Source organism: Falco rusticolus, chromosome 12, assembly GCF_015220075.1.
Source record: "Falco rusticolus isolate bFalRus1 chromosome 12, bFalRus1.pri, whole genome shotgun sequence".
In the NCBI taxonomy this organism is placed as follows: domain Eukaryota; kingdom Metazoa; phylum Chordata; class Aves; order Falconiformes; family Falconidae; genus Falco; species Falco rusticolus.
The window spans coordinates 26,961,431-26,981,513 of NC_051198.1; the positions used below are offsets into that span (position 1 = coordinate 26,961,431).

The following is a 20,083-nucleotide window of genomic DNA, read 5'->3' on the forward strand; positions in this document are numbered from 1 at the left end:
TGCTGAAGGAATTAAGCTTTAGAGAAATTTGGTATTTTTAAGGCAGATGGAAGACCTGTTCTGTTGAGTGGTGGTACAGATGAACTGCAAAGAATCCTTGCCTTCCCTTTCTACTCGGAAGAAAACTGGCTTTGGTTGAAAGACTTGAATAGGCTTAAGTTGCAAAAACAGTTTCTTTTTAGGCCACTTAGGACTGCTCAATTTAAGAAGTGAAAGGTGGAATTAAATCCCTTTTGTTGATGGTTTAACACAGCGGGATGAAGGAAGGAAAGCATCTTGAAAAAGTTTTATAGCTAAAGCTAAAGAAATTCAGTTATCCTAGATGAATACTTAAGATAACCAGAGTTCAGAGTCAAGATTTTATATTTGGGTTTAGTTATTTGTGGAATCACTGATGGCCCTTACTGTCCTCCCAATGGGTACTGGAAGTGTGAATTCCTGCTTTTAAACAGGACTGAAGTTACCATCTCTTGTTTAAAATGGCAAATGTTGCTTTAAGGTGTTCTGACTGATTTTTCACTTCAAGAGCTGCAGAGTAGTGGGGAATTCTGAGGGAAATACCTGCTTGCCATAATCTTTCTGAAACACCTGCTGGACTAGGTTAATTTGAGCCAATGAGACTTAAGTTTGGATCTAAGCAATGGTCTGATTCTCACAAGTATTGGTAATTATCATTTAGTTACATAATTCCTGTGTAATGCACAAAATGCCTTAGCAGCTAACTTTGGTAGCAGGGATTCTGCCAGAGGCAGATCTCTGAAAGTTACCCTATATTGCAGTTCCATCCTTAAAAAAAAAAACACCAGACTTAAAAGCAGGAATGAGGACCACCTGGACTTACTTCACTTGTGTTTGATATATTCTAAATGAGTAACTAGTTTTCTCTGGTCATACTTATAATGTGGTGTTCAGTCCAAAGGCATGGCACAGAAACAAGAGATACCACATTTTGGTAAAAATACACATAAATAATATTGTTACTGTTTTTTTAAGGAATTAAGTGATTTTTATTAGTGCTATTAAAATATACCTGGCAGAAACAGGCTAGTATAATTTTTGAATTTATCTGAAAGTTGCAGGGAGCTTTGAATAACCAGCGAAGAATAAATTAAACCTAAGGAGCATTCAGAACCCCTACAGTTAACCCAATTATAAACTTTTAAAAAATCTGTTCAGATGGAATGAGGTAACTTTGGCATTTCTATATGCTTGTTGGGGTTTGCTCCTCTCTGTGTAACTAAAGCATTTTACTAATTTGTCCATTTGGCAAACCTCTCCTTTATGTGAAACCAACCAGGAGTTTAACTGTCAAAACACAGCTGACTTTGGGTCAGTGGTGTTAAACACATCATCCAAGTGCTACAGGAGCTCTGAATCCCCGTCAGAACTTTGTTCTGAAATGTGTAAGCTGCTCAAACTGCCTTGCTGCATGGCTTTAACGCCCCCATCACCCCCACCCCCCAATTACTTTAAGCTGATTAAGTGGAATAAGTAATGCATCCTGGAATCTGATCATACTAGGCATGAGAGTTCCCACAGGACAAGCGTGGGCATATTCCTCTTTCAAAACAACTCTTGCCTCTGGTGTTCTTGCTTTGCTGTTGAACCTGTCTGTTCCACAACAGTGGCTAATTAACATGTTAAATGGATGCATCTTTCTGGCTATAGAGCTCCATGCTTTCAGATCCTGGGCAAGACATCCTACCTAGAACCAGAAGTCAGTGGAAAAAAAAAAAAGACTTCTGGTTCTGTGTCTCGGAATTCCTCTGGCTAACTCTTTAAATGTCACCAGCAAGCAGGTAACAAATACTTAAAGTCTACAGATGTTGAGAAATGGATCAATTCTAGGTGAATGGACACTTAAATAATGAGCTTGGTGATTCACCTCTGCCTCCTTGGCACTTACTCTTGTATCAGATGAAGTGGCATGCCATAGCAGAACTTAAAGCTGTTCATTCCTTTTTTTTTTTTAATGAGGTTCAACAACCAATAATGTCAATGCTATCTATAGATTGCAGGCTGCCTTACCAATCCTGTCAGACAAACAGGATTGCTTTTGGGTAGCAACCTTGTGTAAGTGGTCTGAGACACAGCTTCTGGAGACTGTGCACCTCTGTAACTTGAAAGTTTTTCAAGATGTAAGGCAAAGCAAGTTCTGCTGTTTTAGCTTGCCCATTGCAAAGCACAGGAGGTGCTTCTGGGTCTGCTGAGATGGTTTTCCTAGGACTTGCTGAAGCAATCTGATGAATAGGTGTGTCTAAATCATACAGGTATGCCTTTAGTACAGCAACTTGCAACTCTGTACACAATTATCTCTTCTCTATCAAATCCTCTCTTTCACAATCAAGGCTGCAGTGGTACACAAGACTTCAGTGAGTGCAAAGATGTTGAAAAGTCTTCCTGTTGAGCCAAGAATGAAGACAGCATTTTTTTTTTTTTCTGCTGAGTTCCCCGCACACTCTACTCCCTATCCAAGCTGAAGTTAGCATCTAATGTGCTCTGGGACAGAATAGTTATTGTGATTTAGATATGTGGCTAGCTTCAGGAAACGGAAGAATGGCATGATAAACAATTTCTTGATCTTCTCACAACAAATGAGATGACTGGAGGGTAAAACCACCTCTAGGCATGTCTGCTAGGAGAGGTGGTAGCTGTATATGCAGAACAAAGTAGTATTCTCTGTATTACATGAAAAGGCTTGTTCCTTAAAGGAATTCCCATTTTCTGTGTACAAGGGATCTTGCATTTCTTAACAAGTTGGTTTTTTAGTGGTAAGTACTATAGCCTAACAAGAATTTCCCACAAGAAAAAGTAGCAGTGTGGGTACGGTGCTTTCTTGCATGAGCTGTCAAATTTAAGAGTTCAGTTGCCTACCGCTGTCTGCAACTTGATGCACATGTATCCCCGACAAGGTGAGCAGACAGGATACGATGTGTGACTGATCTGGCTTTTTCCATGTTTCAGCTTAACTTCAGATTCTCTTGTAAATGCAAACCCTCCTGCACCCCACTTCCTCTTCCATGGTTGCATATTAAGAACAATCATCAGACACCTTGTAAATTAAATCTGCTTTGTGTTGGAACTCTTGACAAGACTATATTGTTATTACTACTTAAACAGTAATGCTGTTATTACTACTGCTCAGATACTGTTTCCTCCTTAGTCTATCTTGCTTTCTTGCTCTGTATATACACAGGAATAGTACCATCATAAGAGGAAAGGAGGAGAGAATTCTTTGGTGAATATGCCAGGGTTTGAGGACTTTAGTACTTGATAAACTCATCAACTGCAGCTATCCTTAAGTATGGTAGCAGGATTCTCCTCATATATCCATAAAGGAGAAATCATTCACATGGTGACTTTCAACTGCAGAGTGGCTTGCTTGCCCCTAGCTTTTTTTTTTCCCCCATGAAAAGATGACAAATTCCTAAATTGTATCACTGAAGTTGTATCACAGTTAGACCTTTTTTGATTTCTGACTTGAAGTTTTATATAGTTTGTTTTGAAACCAATGCATGCCACAGGCAAGTAAGAACAGTGATGGCCTTTAGAATTAGAGTATCTGTGGTTAGGTGACAGATTTAAAATTTATATTTGAGGTATTATATACTGTTTTCATGGGGCTGCTGCTTGAATCCTCTTTCATGGGTCAACTCACAAACACTCAAGTGAATTGACTTTATTGCACTAAGTTCACAGCTTGCTTTCACATAGTTGCAGCTTCCTATAAAGAAAAAAGCTTTTTACTTAAGGTGGTAAAAAAACCCTGTGAAGGTGTAGACTTGGAGCTAAAACAGGATGAAGTTTGTGTAATGTAGGTAGTTCTTGTACAACTCCATACATAACATCTAGGCATGATTTTATGTTAAAATTAGTCACTTCACTGATATGTACTAACTGTACTGCCTTACAGTAACGAACATTCACAAGTGAAACTAAGATAAAATCATGATCCTTCATCTTGGATTTCTGGGAATCACGGTAATTGCTGAAGCTCCCAAGCATGATTTATAATTACAAGCAGACACATCATCTTCTGCTTCATGTGCAGGGACTTTGTTAGTCATATGGGCCACAACTTGAGTCACTCCAGTCTCGGACTTCCCTAGAAGAGGGAGGGAATATCATACCATGTTGTGCAAAAATCACAGTGGTAAGTAACGTGCTGCTACAAGTGTCAGTATTTTTAAAACAAGTCTGTGGTGATTAGTTATTTGTCTTAGCCTTCCCCATCCAGCTTTGGGAAAAATATGGATGATCTTTTGTCTGATTCTTCTCTGAATTGCCATCTAAGATGCAAGGCACTAATCCCTCTCAAGGTGAGGTCAGCCTTAAAGTTGGATCTGGCTGCTTGTGGTTACATCTAGCAAAGCATGGCCATTTGTTTAAATTAATTGGGATTTGAGCTGGAGACTAAATGATCTCTTCCCTCTTAAACAGTTATGTAGGGGGATGCCTACACAGTAAGTGTTGCTTACAAAAACTATTTTACTGTTTTGACATGGAAATTTCATTAATTTTTAAAGTTTAGTGTTATTAAACTTAAGACTTCAAAAGTTGCTAGCAGAATTAATCCATTTCCTTTTCTGATCTCCTTGAATGATGGTTGTAGTGCTTTTAGGAAGAACAAAACATGATCAAAGAGAAAAACTGACACTTATAATTTAGAAGTTTTGCAGAATGGTGGTGGTAAAATTAAAAAGCTATGAGGACTTGTAGGCTTCAGAAATTAGTTGCTTAGTATCTGTCACACTTCAGTGTTCTGTCTTACTTCCCAGTCTGCTGATACTGGAAGTTATCTGAGTTATGACCCTCTTTCTAAGATAAAATTTCTTGTAGTTAAGAAAACTACCAACCCTCTTGGCCTTAAAACAGTATTACTTTCCTTCCTCCAGAGGATGTCAAAACACTTGTTAAGAAATTCCAATCTGTAACAGAACTTCTTCTTGTTGCAGATTTGTCCATTAAAAAAACTAAGAGTTATGTAATAGGTGGCTTCCAGTGTTTCTTAGGTGGCTGTTAAATCATAGTATCACAGTACTTCTCAGATTTCCAAACTTTACTCTCTTGTAGATAACTTCGAGACAGCCTGCCATCTGTGGATAATTTCCTTTGATAAGGTGAAGGGAAGCTGTTAGAAGCTCTGAGAACCTGTGCTGGCACAATCATAATGTGTTACTATATTTGGAAAAGGCATGAGTAAGGGTATGGTAACATACAGTGCAGCACTTCCGCAGCCTGCTTTCACAGCTTTGTTCTCCCAGGGATTCTGTCAGTGTCCTCGTTCTTGAAAACATAGCTGTCTTCACCCATAAATGAAAATGGCTATTTCAGCAGTGTAGACACTCTGAAGGGTAAGCCTCTCTGCCTCCAAGGGTACCAAATATGTCAGAAAGGTATGGGCTCTTTAGCACTGAAAGCATTTATGTAAAAAATGTAAGTGGTGATAAGCAGGAAGTGTTGTATCTTTTATTTAGGAAATTGTTAACTTAAGGATGGTTTAGAGCAGTAGGTTATGATGACCTTTTTTTCAGGTACAGTTTAAAAAGTTGAAAGACTTTGGTATGGCTTCTTTCCAACCTGTCTCTTGAAATCAGGCACAGATATTACAAAACGTTCCACCAATGCAGAGTAAGTCTCTTTTGGGAATTGTCCAAGTGTATCACCTGCACAGTGACTGATGCAGTTCTTCATACATTATTTGATCCTAGCAGTGCCAAGAGGAAAAAATACTTCAGAATGGTTAAAATCATGCAAAGTATAAAAGTGACTTTATATGTATTATTAACAAAGTGAAACAAACCAGCTGTATCGGCCACTAGCTGTATTGTCAAACATTTACAAATAAGAACTTCAATATGGCAAAACCCCACTACCCTGGTTCGTAAATGAAGTTCTCCAGCACCAAGGATACCTAATCAACAGAAACCTTTGCCAGAGTTCTTACTATTGCCATGCTAGGTTTGGATTACAGCTTCACTAAGTAGTACTGCCCTCTTTACCAGGAGAGCTGCTGAACTGACACTTTACTCCCCCATCTAGTTCTGCCAAAATGAAAAGAGAATATCTTCTTTTGCTAGTCTAACTTAACTATTCCTTAATTCTTTTCACTAGTCATTCAGAAAGACAGTTTTGAGGAAGAGAATACTTATGAGATGTTAACTTCTGCTGAAGTAACTGGCTTCCAAAGGTGATACCTATCCACAGCCTTAACAGCAACTTACTTTGGTTTGTCTCAAGTCAACCAAATTAAATCAAAAACAAGTTAATGAAACAGCAGATGTGCATGGCAGGGAAAAGTTAGAAGGACAAACTCAAGTGAGATGCAGCTTTTTTTGTTTGTTTGTTTCTGGTATCCACAGGAAGGTGTATAGAGAATTTTTGTCAGATTTAATTTAGCAGATAGGAAGTAGCATCTGGAAATGGGAGATTATTATCTTGTACTCCAAAAGATAGTTCAAAATACCTAACTGCCAATTCTTCAGACTGATATAACTGAAAGAGGGCTCTGAGATGTGATATTTAAGCTGCCTCTCAGATGCAGAATGATATTTCTGGTTGATTTTTACCAGTGATTGCTATGTTAGAGGAGATGTTTTAAGTTTTTATTGCTGTTGCTTCTGAATACTTTGCTTAGTGATTAGCAAAAGGAGAAGGAAATGACAACCAGCACCACCTTTAAAGCATCTTGGAGCCAAAGATCACTCTTAAATTTCAGAAAAGGTCACTGACCATCAACATACAATAGTAATGAAAGGAAATAGTTAAACAGTTAACTTCTCAATTATGGTAATTAAGATTATTAAACAGTTTTCCTTTCAGTCATTAAAAAGAACAGGTCATAAGGAAACCTTTAAAACAAACTTCCTTGACAAATGCAAATAATAAGACTGATAAGCAACAGCCTAGATAAGTGTGTTTTATGTCCCATCTCAAAATCATGTCTCTGGCATATTAACAGAAATGGTTGAAGAGAAATCTCTGGTTGTCACATCCATCTCTGGGTGGGTGCACTCTAAAGGCCTTACTTCTAACTTAAAATTCCAAAGACCTAAGAGGCTGGGGCCAGCTCAATAACTAACCTGGGAATGTCAATGAGAAATCCAAGGTGCCATACTAAAAGATAACCTTGATAGCATGGTAATAAATCTACATGCAATGCATCATCTGCAGCTGAGAAGGGAGACTTTAATTTCTGAGCTAGTGGAAAAAAAAAACAAACCACCCACCAACAAACCAACCACACATCAGGCTTGTTTAATGCAGAGACAGGTACTGTCAATTTGAAATATGTGCAAGTACACTGCAAGCTTAACTATTCCCACCAGTCTCCAGCACAAAGATATTATCCTTTCCAGGGGAGTAATAAGCCTTACATACTTGAAGCTTGTCTTACCTTTTTGGATACTGAAGATTTCACTTTCCTAAAAGCATCTTCAAAGTGTTTACGGGAAATCTTGATTTCTCCTTAAAGGAAAAAGCAAAATAAATTGCTAAAATTGCAGGCAAGTAACAATCACGTAACTGTTGCACTTGAAGGCAGCGTTCATGAAGCCTAACTGCACATGCTAGTCAGCTGGATGACATCTAATTCAGTAGTTATGAACACCTGAACTCATATTTTATGTAGCTTCCTGTCTTTGATTTTAGACAAGATCTTAATCCCTCTATCTCTTGTACTTTACGCCAAAGAATACTCACTTGTTTCAGAAAGGTATTTTAGGTATTATTATTTCTATCTGCAGATTGAGAATGAAATTCTCAAAGATGCTGAATTAACTGGATTTGATGTAAGCCAAAGTTAGAATTAAAGTCCTTTAACCCTTCTGGAAGTGAATGCCTTGAATTCTGCTGCCTCCAGTTCTGGGCTTTTTTTTCTATATGTATTTAATATTAAGCATCCCTACAGGGTCTTATTTAGTAAGCACCTAGAAAACTTTTTGTTATCATTCTAATTCTACAGGATGCTCAACTCCTAAACCATTGACTTCATATCATTGCCTCATCTGGCGTTACCCAGAAGTGCTGAAAGCTTTTATTTTTACAGCCTCCTGTGTTTAAGTTTATGCAAATTGCCCTTGACCTCAATGCAGCTATCCACAGTAATTATTCCTAATCATAACCTTTTGAAGAGGGTTGGTTTTTTTTTTAGTTTGCTAAAATGTAAAAGAAATCATGGTTTCATCTGCTTTCACAAGCAAGTGCCTTATTTTATCTAGACTTAAGAATCCCAAGATACCACTACTATACAGATGCATTACAATGCTAACAGTATGCACAGGTATCAGATGACAGAGGTATGTAAAGTATGTCTTTAGAATCTGTTTGGTACATTGTTAATGTATTTCATTAAGACACTTTTTACTTCCACAGGTATGTACTGCTACCTTTGCAAACATTTTTGTGATGTGAAATGGGATGTGCCAACATGGAAAAAACTGTTAAAGATTCCTCATTAATATATCTGATGTCTCAGTTTAACAAAAATCTTCTGCTGATACAGCAAAAAACTATGCAGCAGATGGAAGGCACTAACTTAAAGCATTACAGCAAGTAGTCATAATTGTAGAATACTTGCTTTAAAAGTAAAGGTCAAGTTTTACTGAACTAAACAAAGAGCAGCAAGGTTCTATATGTCAGTTCTCTGAAGCTCTTATATAAGATTCTCATTAGCACATTAAGTTATACCAATATAAATGAAGATTTAAAACTAAAACATCAGCATTTTAACTTATTTCCCCAAGGAAACACTACTTATATTAAGAAATGTCTTTCACAGGAGCCAAATTACTTTGAGTCATCAAAACACCACAAAATGAAGCTATGAGAATTTTGCTTTCCCTTTTGTTTACTGTTAACTTTTAAATCAAATTCTGAAACAGTATATAGCCTCAGAGCTATAGGGAGAGAGGAAAGGGAAAGGAGAAACCAGCATTCATCAACTAGGAAGATCAGTATTATTGAGGACATGGTTATCAGAAAAAGTAAAGGTGAAAAAGTATGATGCTAATGCAAGAGTATTAGCTATGGCTAAGTATAAGTGCACTTCTACCTACTGTTAGTAGTTTAACTCTCATTGGAAGTCATAAATCTCATTGGAAGTCAAGGCTGCTTCACGCTTACTGCATGATAAAAGTGGGCACAATGCTTCCTCCTGTGGATAATTTAGCTGTCAATCTATACCGTGGCTACTTGTACTAACACAGTCTGCCTTGATTTCTGAAGACAAAACCATTTAGTCAGAATAAGTAGGAATGAATATTTTATTGTTTAAAACAATTAGTATTGATAGATTAATGATTAAGTATATCATCAGGTATAATCTTTTCAAAATAAGACTAAGTACTTAAAACACCAAATATGAGATTTTCTATTTACATAGATGAGTGAAGGATGGCTGGTTCTCTTTACTATTAATTTGAAAGTATCAAACAAGGACCAGATCTTGCTTTTCAAATTCAACAGCAGACATACAAAACTTTTAATTAAAATCTCACTTGTTAAACTACACTTGCTATAGGGAGTCTCAAACTCTTTGCTTAAGGTCAGCTTTATAGATGATGCAGGTGATATGGAGTCACTTTTTGTATATGTTTTTTTAAAAGACAACAAGGGACATCTGGGATAAGGCCATAGTTTAGAAGGTCAGGGAATTCTCTGTGTTTGTCTTTGCAGCTGAAAGTATCAAGAGATTCTCATGCCCTATACATCCTTTGTAACTAGATCTATTTGAAATAAATATAAAATATTAAATTACAATAGGTCAGTTAGGACGTTAACAGTAAGTCACCAGGACCAGATAGTGTTCACCCAAAGGTTTTAAAGGAACTTGTCTACAGAACTGCATCATGTAACTTGTTACAGCCACCAGAGGACTGGTAAACCCCAGAGAATTATAGGAAAGATTGTTCAGTGGACTGAAAGCTGATTAAAGTATATGAAATAAAGCTTAAGGCTTAATGGTCACTTTTCAGGATAGGGAACAGGCAGCAGTAGGGTCTTCCTCTGGCATTGATGCTGAAACCGGTTTTATGCAGCATCCTCATGGGTGGAGCCAAAAGTGGAAACTCCAAGTTTGCATGGGATATTGAACTCTACTGGGAAGTCAAATGCTGGGCCAATGATGGGGAACACCACAGAACTAAAACTCTGCCCTATCATTGTTAGAATTCCCCCCTTCTTCCCCCAGACAAGTTACAGTATCTAGCAACTCCCAGCCTACAGTGACTAACATTATCAGCTCTCCTAGGGCTGTTCAAGTTGAAAGTAGAGAAATATCACAAAAAGTATCCCTTTCCATTTCACTATAAAAAAGTCCCTTCAAGCAAACCACTGCCACGTGTTAAGAAAACCCCCTAGCCCTGAATTTACTCCAGAGGGGAAATATCAGGTATAATAAGGAAGTTGCAACAGTTTCCTATGGAATTAACTGCGCTGGTCTCAGCCCAGTGGCTCCAACCTACTGACTGATGAGGGGACACAGCACCCCTCTACAGTCACTTAAAGAGTATGGGAAGGGAGTCAGTCGTGCATGTCTTTGGTAACAACTAAAGGAAGATGCTCCCCAGCCTGCGTACACACAGAAGAACAAGGTCTCACATCAGAAGCCACCTCACACACTTTCATAGCAGCCAGGGCTGACGTCTTGGAAACCCAAACCCAGGGACATCTCAAACAAGTAGCTGCTATAAACAGGCAGATCAACCTATGCATGTATTATGGACCTGCTGGCTGCCAACCTGTCCATACATTAAGTGCTCAGGCTGCAATCCTAAATGCAAAGGCTGAATTAAAGTGATGAACATCTCTGAAATAAAGCCTGCTTTATTCTGGATGATTACAAAACCAAACAGGATAAATTCAGAAATTTCCATCTCAAATCAAGAGCTTTTTCCATCTACAGCAAGCAAAATGGGTAACTTGAGTCAAACTGAACATTTTTGTAGTTTGTTTCTGCCACGTTCCACCGTAAGTGAACATGCTAGTTCCCTCAACACAAGAAATACATTCTCCTCTGTTAACCTAGTATTAAAAACCAGGTAAGACTGGATGTGTACTAGATCAAAAAGAATGATTCAAAGCCATTAAAATTCCAGCGTGCTTCCAAGGTCATAATCTGAAAAGTCCCAATTCCATCTTAGCTTTGTGTTTTGACTTCAGGGTAAATAACAAAAAAATTACTGGAAAAAATCTAGATACACAGACGTTTTATATAAAAGAGTTTCAATTTCCAATTATATTTTCCTATCTGCACAGAAAAACTAATAACTAAAACCAGAAAAACACAACTGAAAACAAAAGTGCAGAAGAGATTGAAAGGTTAGGCATTGTACTTTAAATAATTTATAGCTCCCTGTTAAAAGTCCTGGCAAGAGCCATTGATGAGCTAAACACCAAAGATCAAAAAAGTGGTACTCACATTTTCGTAGCGCCGTTACTACTAGATGCATGTATTCAGTTACACAACACAATTGCGTGCTAAAGGTACGTGATCAGTATGTGTGCAGTTAATTGCAGGTTTGAGTACAGTTGTAAGTAGTACAATTAGTCCTCGACCGTGATGTGGAAATTTGGCAGAGACTTATTCAGTCTAGTATCTAAATTGTCAGTTTGTACTACCATTTAACATAAACTTTCCTTTAAGGTTACAAGGTTCAATTCTTTTAGAAAAAAATTCTATGCTGAACCTCTAGCATAATGTTTTCCTGTACTCTCCCCTACATCTACTTCAAAGATGCTTATGTGTTCTTGAAACAAATCTGACTTAAATTTTATTTGGCTCAGAAGTCAAACATTTATGTAAAGCATGCACACCTTTATGCTTGGCTTGAACTACCTTAAATACTTTATATTTCATTTATATGAACATAGAAATATATGGACATTCTCACTGTTAACATTTTTGTAAAGCTTTCTTACCTTTCTTGCTTTGAGTATTCTGCTGTGCCATTTCCTGTCTCAAGGCACAAATCGAAGCCTCTCGCACTAGAGCAGAAAGGTCTGCCCCTCTACGGATACAAACAGAATAGGTTATTTTAGGATAAATTTCTCTCATGTTTTGCTGATGGCATATAGAAAGGTAAGACACTACAAATCAAATGACACTAAGAGTAGTTGTGCTGTTGTAAAAAATCATCTTAAGAACATTGGAAAAAGGTCCAAGGACTACCCAGTGCTGCAACCTTCATTATGGAGTGACATCTTCCAGATCTTAGCCACAGATTAAGATGAAATAAATGAGAAGCAAGGGAAGAGGCAAAACCCATACCTAGCATCCTTAAAAATGCCAAAGGATTAATATTCTGCCACTTCATGAGAACATAGTAATTTTATTTTTTTTAAGTTGCATGAAAGATTAAAATCAAATCACCTGTTACTAGAAAAGGGAGTTGCCTTGCTCAAAGTTGCATCAACAGTCGACATGCTCTTAAAATAACAGTATCCACAAAAAATGGTCACATCTGTCTTTCTAAATACCTGTTTCCAGCTCTTGAACTTTTCACAAGCCTTTAAACTGGTGCAAGTCATTGAACCAAAGAAAAATTTCACAATTAACTCCCCATGCTTCATTTCGGGCTGCTAAGGGTACTGCTGTATGTAAAAAAAAAAAACCCAAACCAAACCAACAAACAAACCCCAAAATACAAATCCAAACACAACAAAAAACCAGAAACAAAACAAAACCCAAAAAACACATGCACCACAAAATCAAGACAGTGAGTGAAAGGGGCAAAGAAAAGTACCCATCTTTCCCAAGTATGAAAAAATGACAAACTAAAAATCACTACTGGGGACAGCCTCCATTTCTAAGATTCAAACGCAATATTGTGCCAAACAGCATGTCATAAACCTTATCTTTTATGAACTCCAGAAAATCATTTAACTATCATTTAATAGATTAAAGCTGTTTGAAGTTTTGTAGAATGCAACTGAAAATTATTCTGACAGACATGGCTATCAAGCTTTCCTAAAAAACCCCCACACCTTGTTATTCCCAAAGCACAAGTCAAACTAGGCTCTCATTACTTTGTCAAACACATTGCTTTCAACTGTGTGACAGAACAAGTTTGTTATGGTTGTTTAACCAATTTGCTTTCATCATCATTGTATATGGGTCCACAATTTAGAGGGCTCTTTTATCCTCAGATTATGCAAGAATTACAAAACAAAACCAAGGAAAACCAAGAGGTCTCTACTGATCTGTAATTACAACACGAAGAAGACTCTTCCAGATGAAAAAAAGACTAGCGTGCATACCTTCCTATCGACTCCTTGAAAAAAGCACACAAGACAAATAGTGTAAGTGAAAAGGCATATAAACCCTGAAAGTCAAGAGATCCTCTTAGTAACAACAATACAGCACACGTTATCATGCATCAGAAGACTGTTGGCACTGCACATTAAATACTAAGGTCAAAACCAGAAACCACTCACGTATAACAATCACAATGTTGACTGTAAGCAATTTCTTTGAGGTTTACATCAATATCCAGTGGAGGCCGGGTACCATCCTAAAGGAGTTGAGAGAATATAAAGAAGAAGATAAGAAAACTTCTTTTAAACACATGCAATCCCCAAAGTTATTGTTTCATCAATCAGGAATCATATAGGGGTCTGACAAATTCCCTGAAATATCCACAAATACTAACAATTTTAATCTCAAACTGAGAAAAAGGACAATCAACCTTAGAAACATGTAGTTAGGAAATAAGTAATGCTAAATTTTAACTTAGGCACAAACAGATTAGATTGTCTCTAAGAAAATGACAGCCAGCCTGTCACAGGGCAATGCAACACTGAATGTTCCATACGTGGACATGCCTTAAGTAGCTGGTTATATCAACAGCATTGTTCAGCTGAACTTCCTTTAGTTTTACCCGTGTTGAAATCAAATAGCTAAGCAATAAGCATGTAGATTTATTCTTATCACCTTTAAGACTGAGTTAATTGTATACCTTTTAGGTTCTAGATGTACATTTTGAAACTTAAGTTTTCCATTCTAGATTTCATAAAAGTTTACACATACTGTAGAAATTCCTGTGGACTTTTTGATACTACTCTTCCATATTTTTGTTTCCCCCACAAAGGTCCCACCAGTGGGATTATTTTTGCATTTCCAACAGCAAAAAATATTCAACGACATTATAAATTATATTTGAAACTAGCCAACAGAATTTTCAAACACTGTAAACGTGGAAATCTCCCTATTACCCTTAGGCAACAATAAAGTAGCATCACAGTAGTACACAGATTCTAGATGTTTATAGTATGAAACAAAACCTGAGTTTAGACAGGAAAGGACACTTTTTGATACATTTTTGATGAGTTTCTGGCAGAAACTCAATGGACAGAAATGCAGAAATTCATACAATTCTTTTCCAACTTCTTCAGGTGAACTAATATACCACATATCTACAATATCTTCAAGAGAAATAAAATGTATAGTAACCAGCAAGTTAAAAACCTTGAATACTTAACAGACAGTAGAATAATCATGGACTAGGCGGAGTAAGGGTACAATCTTGAATGAATCATTGCTAGAATACCAGTTAGAAAAAGGAAACTAGACCCAAACCAAAACAACAAAATGCCAAAGGAACAGCCTGATTTTGAAACATCTTGAAAGGAGACTTTAACCTGGAAACAAGGAAGCCTCATACAATTTCATATGGGATACTTTAGTAACTGTTGTACCAGACTGTAAGCCAGAGAGATAGTTTCTCTGCTAAAACCAGATCTTTTGAGTAGCAACATAACGGTGGGTGTTTTGTCCGTCGTTTGATCTGCCTGCTCTGGAGACAAGCTCAGCAGTAAGTGCACCAGAGAAGCTTGATACAGCTTGCAAGAATGTAAGTACACTAGTAACTTAAACCTGTGAAGACATGTTTCTCTTGCATAATTAATATGCAATTTGAAAATGACTGATTTCTACAAGTTAACTGAAATAAAACTTTCACAACAAAGCTTCAACCTACATTAGGCTGTTTGTCTTCCTTTCAAACTATTCCTTGCCTTAACTTCCTTTTCAGCTCCTCATGCTGCCTTTGTAAGCATCCATGTTTTCCCTCAGCAATGATTCTCAGCTTCCACATCCCGTGCAGGGATTTCGGGGAATGCATACCATCACCCAGAAGATACTCACATCAGCACCAAACATTTTGCTTTATCTAGCCCTGAGCACATAAATTTAAGCAAGTGCTCCTGTACTCAGATTTTTCAAATTTCTCTACCTAGAATGCATGGATGAAATAAACAAAACCTAAGGTATTTCAATTAATTTTACACATTTTCTTCTCTCCATATTCCATGTTCTTCTTGCAGAGTACTCCTCTACATTTTTAAAGAAAATAACCACCTATTTCTTGTTCTTAATGCTAGAAATACAAGTATTTGCCTAGCTTTACAAGAACTCCGGTAACTGCAGTAGTAAAGTAAGAACAGCACCAGCCTCATGGAATGAACACGGAAGTGCTCAAGGAAAAGACTAATTCAGAGAGCGTTCATATCTCATTTCTGCTAGCCACTTAATTAATAGCTGAGAAAAAACCAACCTCCATTAAAGACTTAGCACCTCGTTCACTACGAAGATTTATATCAAAAATATCAAGACTAGTATGAAGTAAGTACACATGGAAGTACCTGGCATGCCAAAAATAACAGGGCCTGATAACGAAAGACAGGATCCACAGGAAGCAAGCTGGTAAACACTTTGCAACACACTGCTTGTATCACAAGGCGGCCCACAATCGAGTAAGGCCACAGCAAAGATGGTTTGTCAGCAGAAAACAAATATGCTCTGACAACAGGGTAATGACAAGGTGACCACATCTCATGTGCCACTCCTCTTGGTGTTATCCCAACAGGAAGACAGACTGTAGCCACAAAAATTCCCAGAAGGAGGGAGCAAAGACACTTTTCAGCAACCTCGCCCCAGACTGATGGCAGCTGAAGTAAGCACGATTTTGAACGGTCTGATTCTTAAAGGCAATCTAGAAAACACTTCTAACCACCAGTCTGTCATTGCCGATCAAGCAGAGGCCAAAAGATGAAGACTCAACACTGCGTTCCTTATCCTCGGTGTTGCACACAAGTGATCCTGGCCCTGCCACCTGGATACGTGCATCTTAGTGACTCATACATGGCTGTGACAGTGTGAGCAAGTGAAAACTGTGACCGAGTGAGAGAAATCAGTTTTAATACCACCTTCCCCTCCCATGAAGTCTTGCACTAAGCTCTGCTGCACTATTTTCCTAAACCACTAATTCCAGCAAGAGCACTTCAGACAGTTACAAATCTCCAGAGGTTCTCCAAGAAAAATTTGGGAGAGCAAGACTCAACACCTGTATGTTGAAAACCAGGCCAGATGGGAACCCTGTACCAGAATCCTTCTACTGTGTTTAGGCAGCCTAGTGACTGATCCTCACTACCCACTTCCTCCAGAAGAACAAGATTGCTTGTGTAAGTCAGCACAATCATATAAGCCCAATTTTTAAAGAACACTTTGAGTTATCTTAAAGTTGGTAAAATAAAAAACATAATTCCTTAAAGTACATTTGAAAAATGATTCACGGATGTTACACACAAATTCCCTCTAGGTCTTTTAGAAGGCAACCATCTTTAAGAACAGTGTTGTAAAAAGTTTTAACTGAAAAAATTTATAAAACTTAGCAATAGTAAACCGATATACTGCTAATAGCAGATGGAGGCATACTTATTTTCTTCCCTTCCATGAAGTAATGCACAGAACAAATGAAGGGAAGTCTAACATCCTGAATTAGTAATGAGAATCTGACTTTTGAACAATCGTTTTGGCAGGAACGAACATGCTTGAATGAGTTCTCACTTTCTGAATTCCCCTATGGGATTAACTATTGCCTACACCACGACTTTATGCTTACGCAAGTCAGAATTATCTTTTTTAACAAGTTTGCTAAGTAATTTTTACCACACTTTTCATAACACGGTGCTCTTTTCTCTACAGTGAAGAGGTTGTCTCCTTAGCAGCTCAAAAAAATATTCTGGTAGAACACTTGCTCTTAACAATCAACATTGATCTACTGGAAAAAGTAGGAAACATCTGAGTAATTCATAATGCCTTGTATGATCTTTTTTTAAGGCCTTGACTACTGCTGTACCATACTTGGAGAAATACTCAAGTGGATTTCTATAACCCAAATCTCTGAAGTGGCGGAGTGTGCCAATTAACCACATGGAGGACCCATGAAGGCCAGTATTTTACATTTTTACATTTACTTTGACCTACAGCCTATATCATCACAAGATTCCTTTAATCCTAAAGGCAATTAAGTGTCACAATTACTGTTGAGCAAATACAGCTGGAGCTTGCAAATCATTCTCATGAATGTGTGGATCACCCCCTCCCCCCAAAGGCTTACAAAACACTTCTAGACCCATTACTCACACAGATAGGAATCTTTCAATTAAATCTGTTCAAACTGTGACTATAAAGGCAGCAGCTTTTATGTTTAACAGGTTTGCTTTCCTCAGGATTTATCAAGCCCTTGCAGTCTCACAGAAAATTTAACAGCAGATGTGGCTGACGGTTTATTTTTATGACCTCATGTAATATCTGAAAGTGTTTAATGATTCAGGATCCTGCAATTCTCTTTAAAATTTAATTTGTCTTAAATCATTCCACCAAGCTTCAAGATACGGATTTATTTCCAAATACTCACTTTGGTGATGGTCTTTAAAATAGCAAGTCGATCTTCAGGTGGTGGCAAACCCACATAGAGTGTTTTATCCAGTCTACCAGGACGCAGGATAGCTGGGTCGATTATATCTTAGGAAGAGAAAAAAAAGTTATCCTTTTATGAGGTACACCCTTAGGAAAGTGTACACATGAGAAGGAATACATGCATACTTATACCAAGATTCAAAGAAGCATTTCTGCCACAATGTGAAGGTCTGAGCATTAAAATAGCTGACTGAAATTGTTTCATCTCGGTCAAGCAGCAGCCTCTATTACCCAGTACAGCTAAGCTGCCTCATCAATACCCGTCTCGCCTCTTCACAAATGAAGACAACTCGATCTTTGGCAATACAGTGCTAGACCATTTTTTCCTCTGTTACTGTGCTGGGTTGACCTTGGCTGGACACCAGGTGCCACCAGCCATTCTATCACTCCCCTTCTCAGCAGAACAGGGCAGGAGAAAATAAGATGGAAAAAACCCTTGTGAGTCAAGATAAAGGCAGTTTAATAAATAAACAGCAAAAGTCATGCACGCGGAAGCGAAGGAAAACAAAAGATATTATTCTCTACTTCCCATCAGCAGGCGACATTTGGCCGCTTCCTGGGAAGTGGGGCTTCAGTACATATAGTGGTTGCTCCGGAAGACAAATAACATAAATAACGAATGCCTCCCCTTCCTCCTCCTTCTCTTAGCTTTTTCATCTGAGCAGAGTCATATGGTATGGAATATCCCTTTGGTCAGTTTGGGTCAGCTGCCCTGGCTGCCCCCTTCCAAGGTCTTACCCACCCCCAGCCTACTGATGGGGGGGGAGAGGTCGGAGAGGCAGCCCTGATGCTGTGGGGCACTGCTCAGCAGTAGTTAAAACACTGGTGTGTCATCACCAGCTTTCTACTACCAATACAAGCACAACACTACGAGGGCTGCTGTGGGGCTCGGCCAGACCCAACACACGTACCTAGTAGCATGGTCAAGTGGAGGATTCCGCATGAACTCATAACAAGGGGAAAAAATGCTTCCAGTTTGTTCTGTTAGAAGGACCTCTACCCATATTAACCCTGCCAATCTGCCCGAAAGGCACAGTGATAATTTAAGAATAACAAGTACACAGGGTCAGTCATAAGCATCCATATGTAACCTTAATATTACTAGTCATTTGCATTTCTACTACATATTAATTCTCTAAATGGTGAAATAGGAAACGCATGAAAACACAAAATAGAGCTGCAAAGTACAGAATTTCTTCATCAGGAAGAACTACAGACTTCAAATGTCACTATGTGTGAAGAAGTAAAAAAAACAAAAAATCATCACATTTCTAGAAAACCATTTAAAGCTTGAATGTAATAGAAATGTCTAGCAGCCTTTTAGCACCACAGGTTTCAATACTGACCTTCCACAAACAGTAAGTCGGGATATAAATATTAAGGACTATGGTACAACAAGATACACAAACCTGGGAAAGGCCTCAATTCCCATCTTGTATTGCAGCACAAACTGCTGGATGATGTTTCTAAATGCTTCTTGATGCCTCATTTCCCCATCTACCAAAACCGATGACAGTACTACTTGCTCTATTTCACTAAGCAATTCCTGAGTCACCATCCCTGGACATAGTGTAGATGTGGCACTTGCGGACATGGTTTAGTGATGGACTTGGCAGTGCCAGGTTGACGGTTGGACTTCATGATCTTAAAGGTCGTTGCTAACCTAAATGACTCTAAGATGTTCATATTACTGTAATATGCAGGATAACAAAGTCACAAAAGCACCCACAGAAGACACAAAGAAAACTGTACTTTTAGAATAACAGACTTTTAAAAAGTTTCTTAAGTTATTTAGATGTGGTAGGTAGCTATTGCAAGAACCTTATCCAAAAGTAACAGTTGAAAGGCACACCTAAGTCTTATGGTGGCAGTTATCAAGGACTCTAAATGAAGCTTCCAAGACCCATAACATCCTCTTGACAAAATGTAGCTAAAAAACTACATGCATTGATGTATATGAAAGGTGATGAACTGGGAAAAGTTAAGCTGCTAATATTTACTGTACCAACATTTTAAAAAAAGAAACACCACCCAAATCCCAAAACAGTAGCATGGAAGCACAGCTATTCCTTCTTTGCAAATGAAAAAAGTTTGCTTAACTCTGTCAAGACTCCAGCTACCTGACCCTACCAAAAAGTGAATCAAGATGACGTTGTGAAGATGCGCATGGTTTTGTTCAAGTTACTCTCTCGCCTACAAAAAGCAGAATGACATGCAGACATTAAAAATTGCTCCACTATCTTTTTCTTGGACAAAAGCAATTCTTTCCTCTGCAAGATACAGTGGTTGTGGACAGTGGTGCCTATGTAGGCAAAAATCTGCTGT

The 20,083-nt window shown here is 38.0% G+C and overlaps 1 protein-coding gene and 1 long non-coding RNA gene across 3 annotated transcripts in view; one reads left to right on the forward strand and one right to left on the reverse strand.

Annotated features, from left to right (window-relative positions):
* Positions 1-5,447: 5,447 nt before the first annotated feature.
* NVL (nuclear VCP like) overlaps positions 5,448-20,083 on the reverse strand; it is a 43,387-nt gene continuing 28,751 nt past the window's right edge. Inside the window, exons 19-23 of one of the 2 annotated variants that reach the window (XM_037405947.1) lie at positions 17,697-17,803; positions 13,435-13,511; positions 11,920-12,008; positions 7,397-7,467; positions 5,448-5,707 (exon numbers count right to left, since the gene is read on the reverse strand). In XM_037405947.1, the coding sequence (XP_037261844.1) occupies positions 5,663-5,707; positions 7,397-7,467; positions 11,920-12,008; positions 13,435-13,511; positions 17,697-17,803 (389 nt within the window). In that variant the 3' untranslated portion in view covers positions 5,448-5,662. Of the gene's footprint in view, positions 5,708-7,396; positions 7,468-11,919; positions 12,009-12,332; positions 12,515-13,434; positions 13,512-17,696; positions 17,804-20,083 lie in introns of those variants that run through there. The other variant, XM_037405948.1, reaches the window with a different exon arrangement.
* Positions 13,518-17,353, forward strand: LOC119156323. Its single transcript, XR_005107071.1, has 2 exons — positions 13,518-16,458; positions 17,117-17,353. It is a non-coding gene; the product is annotated as an uncharacterized LOC119156323 (long non-coding RNA).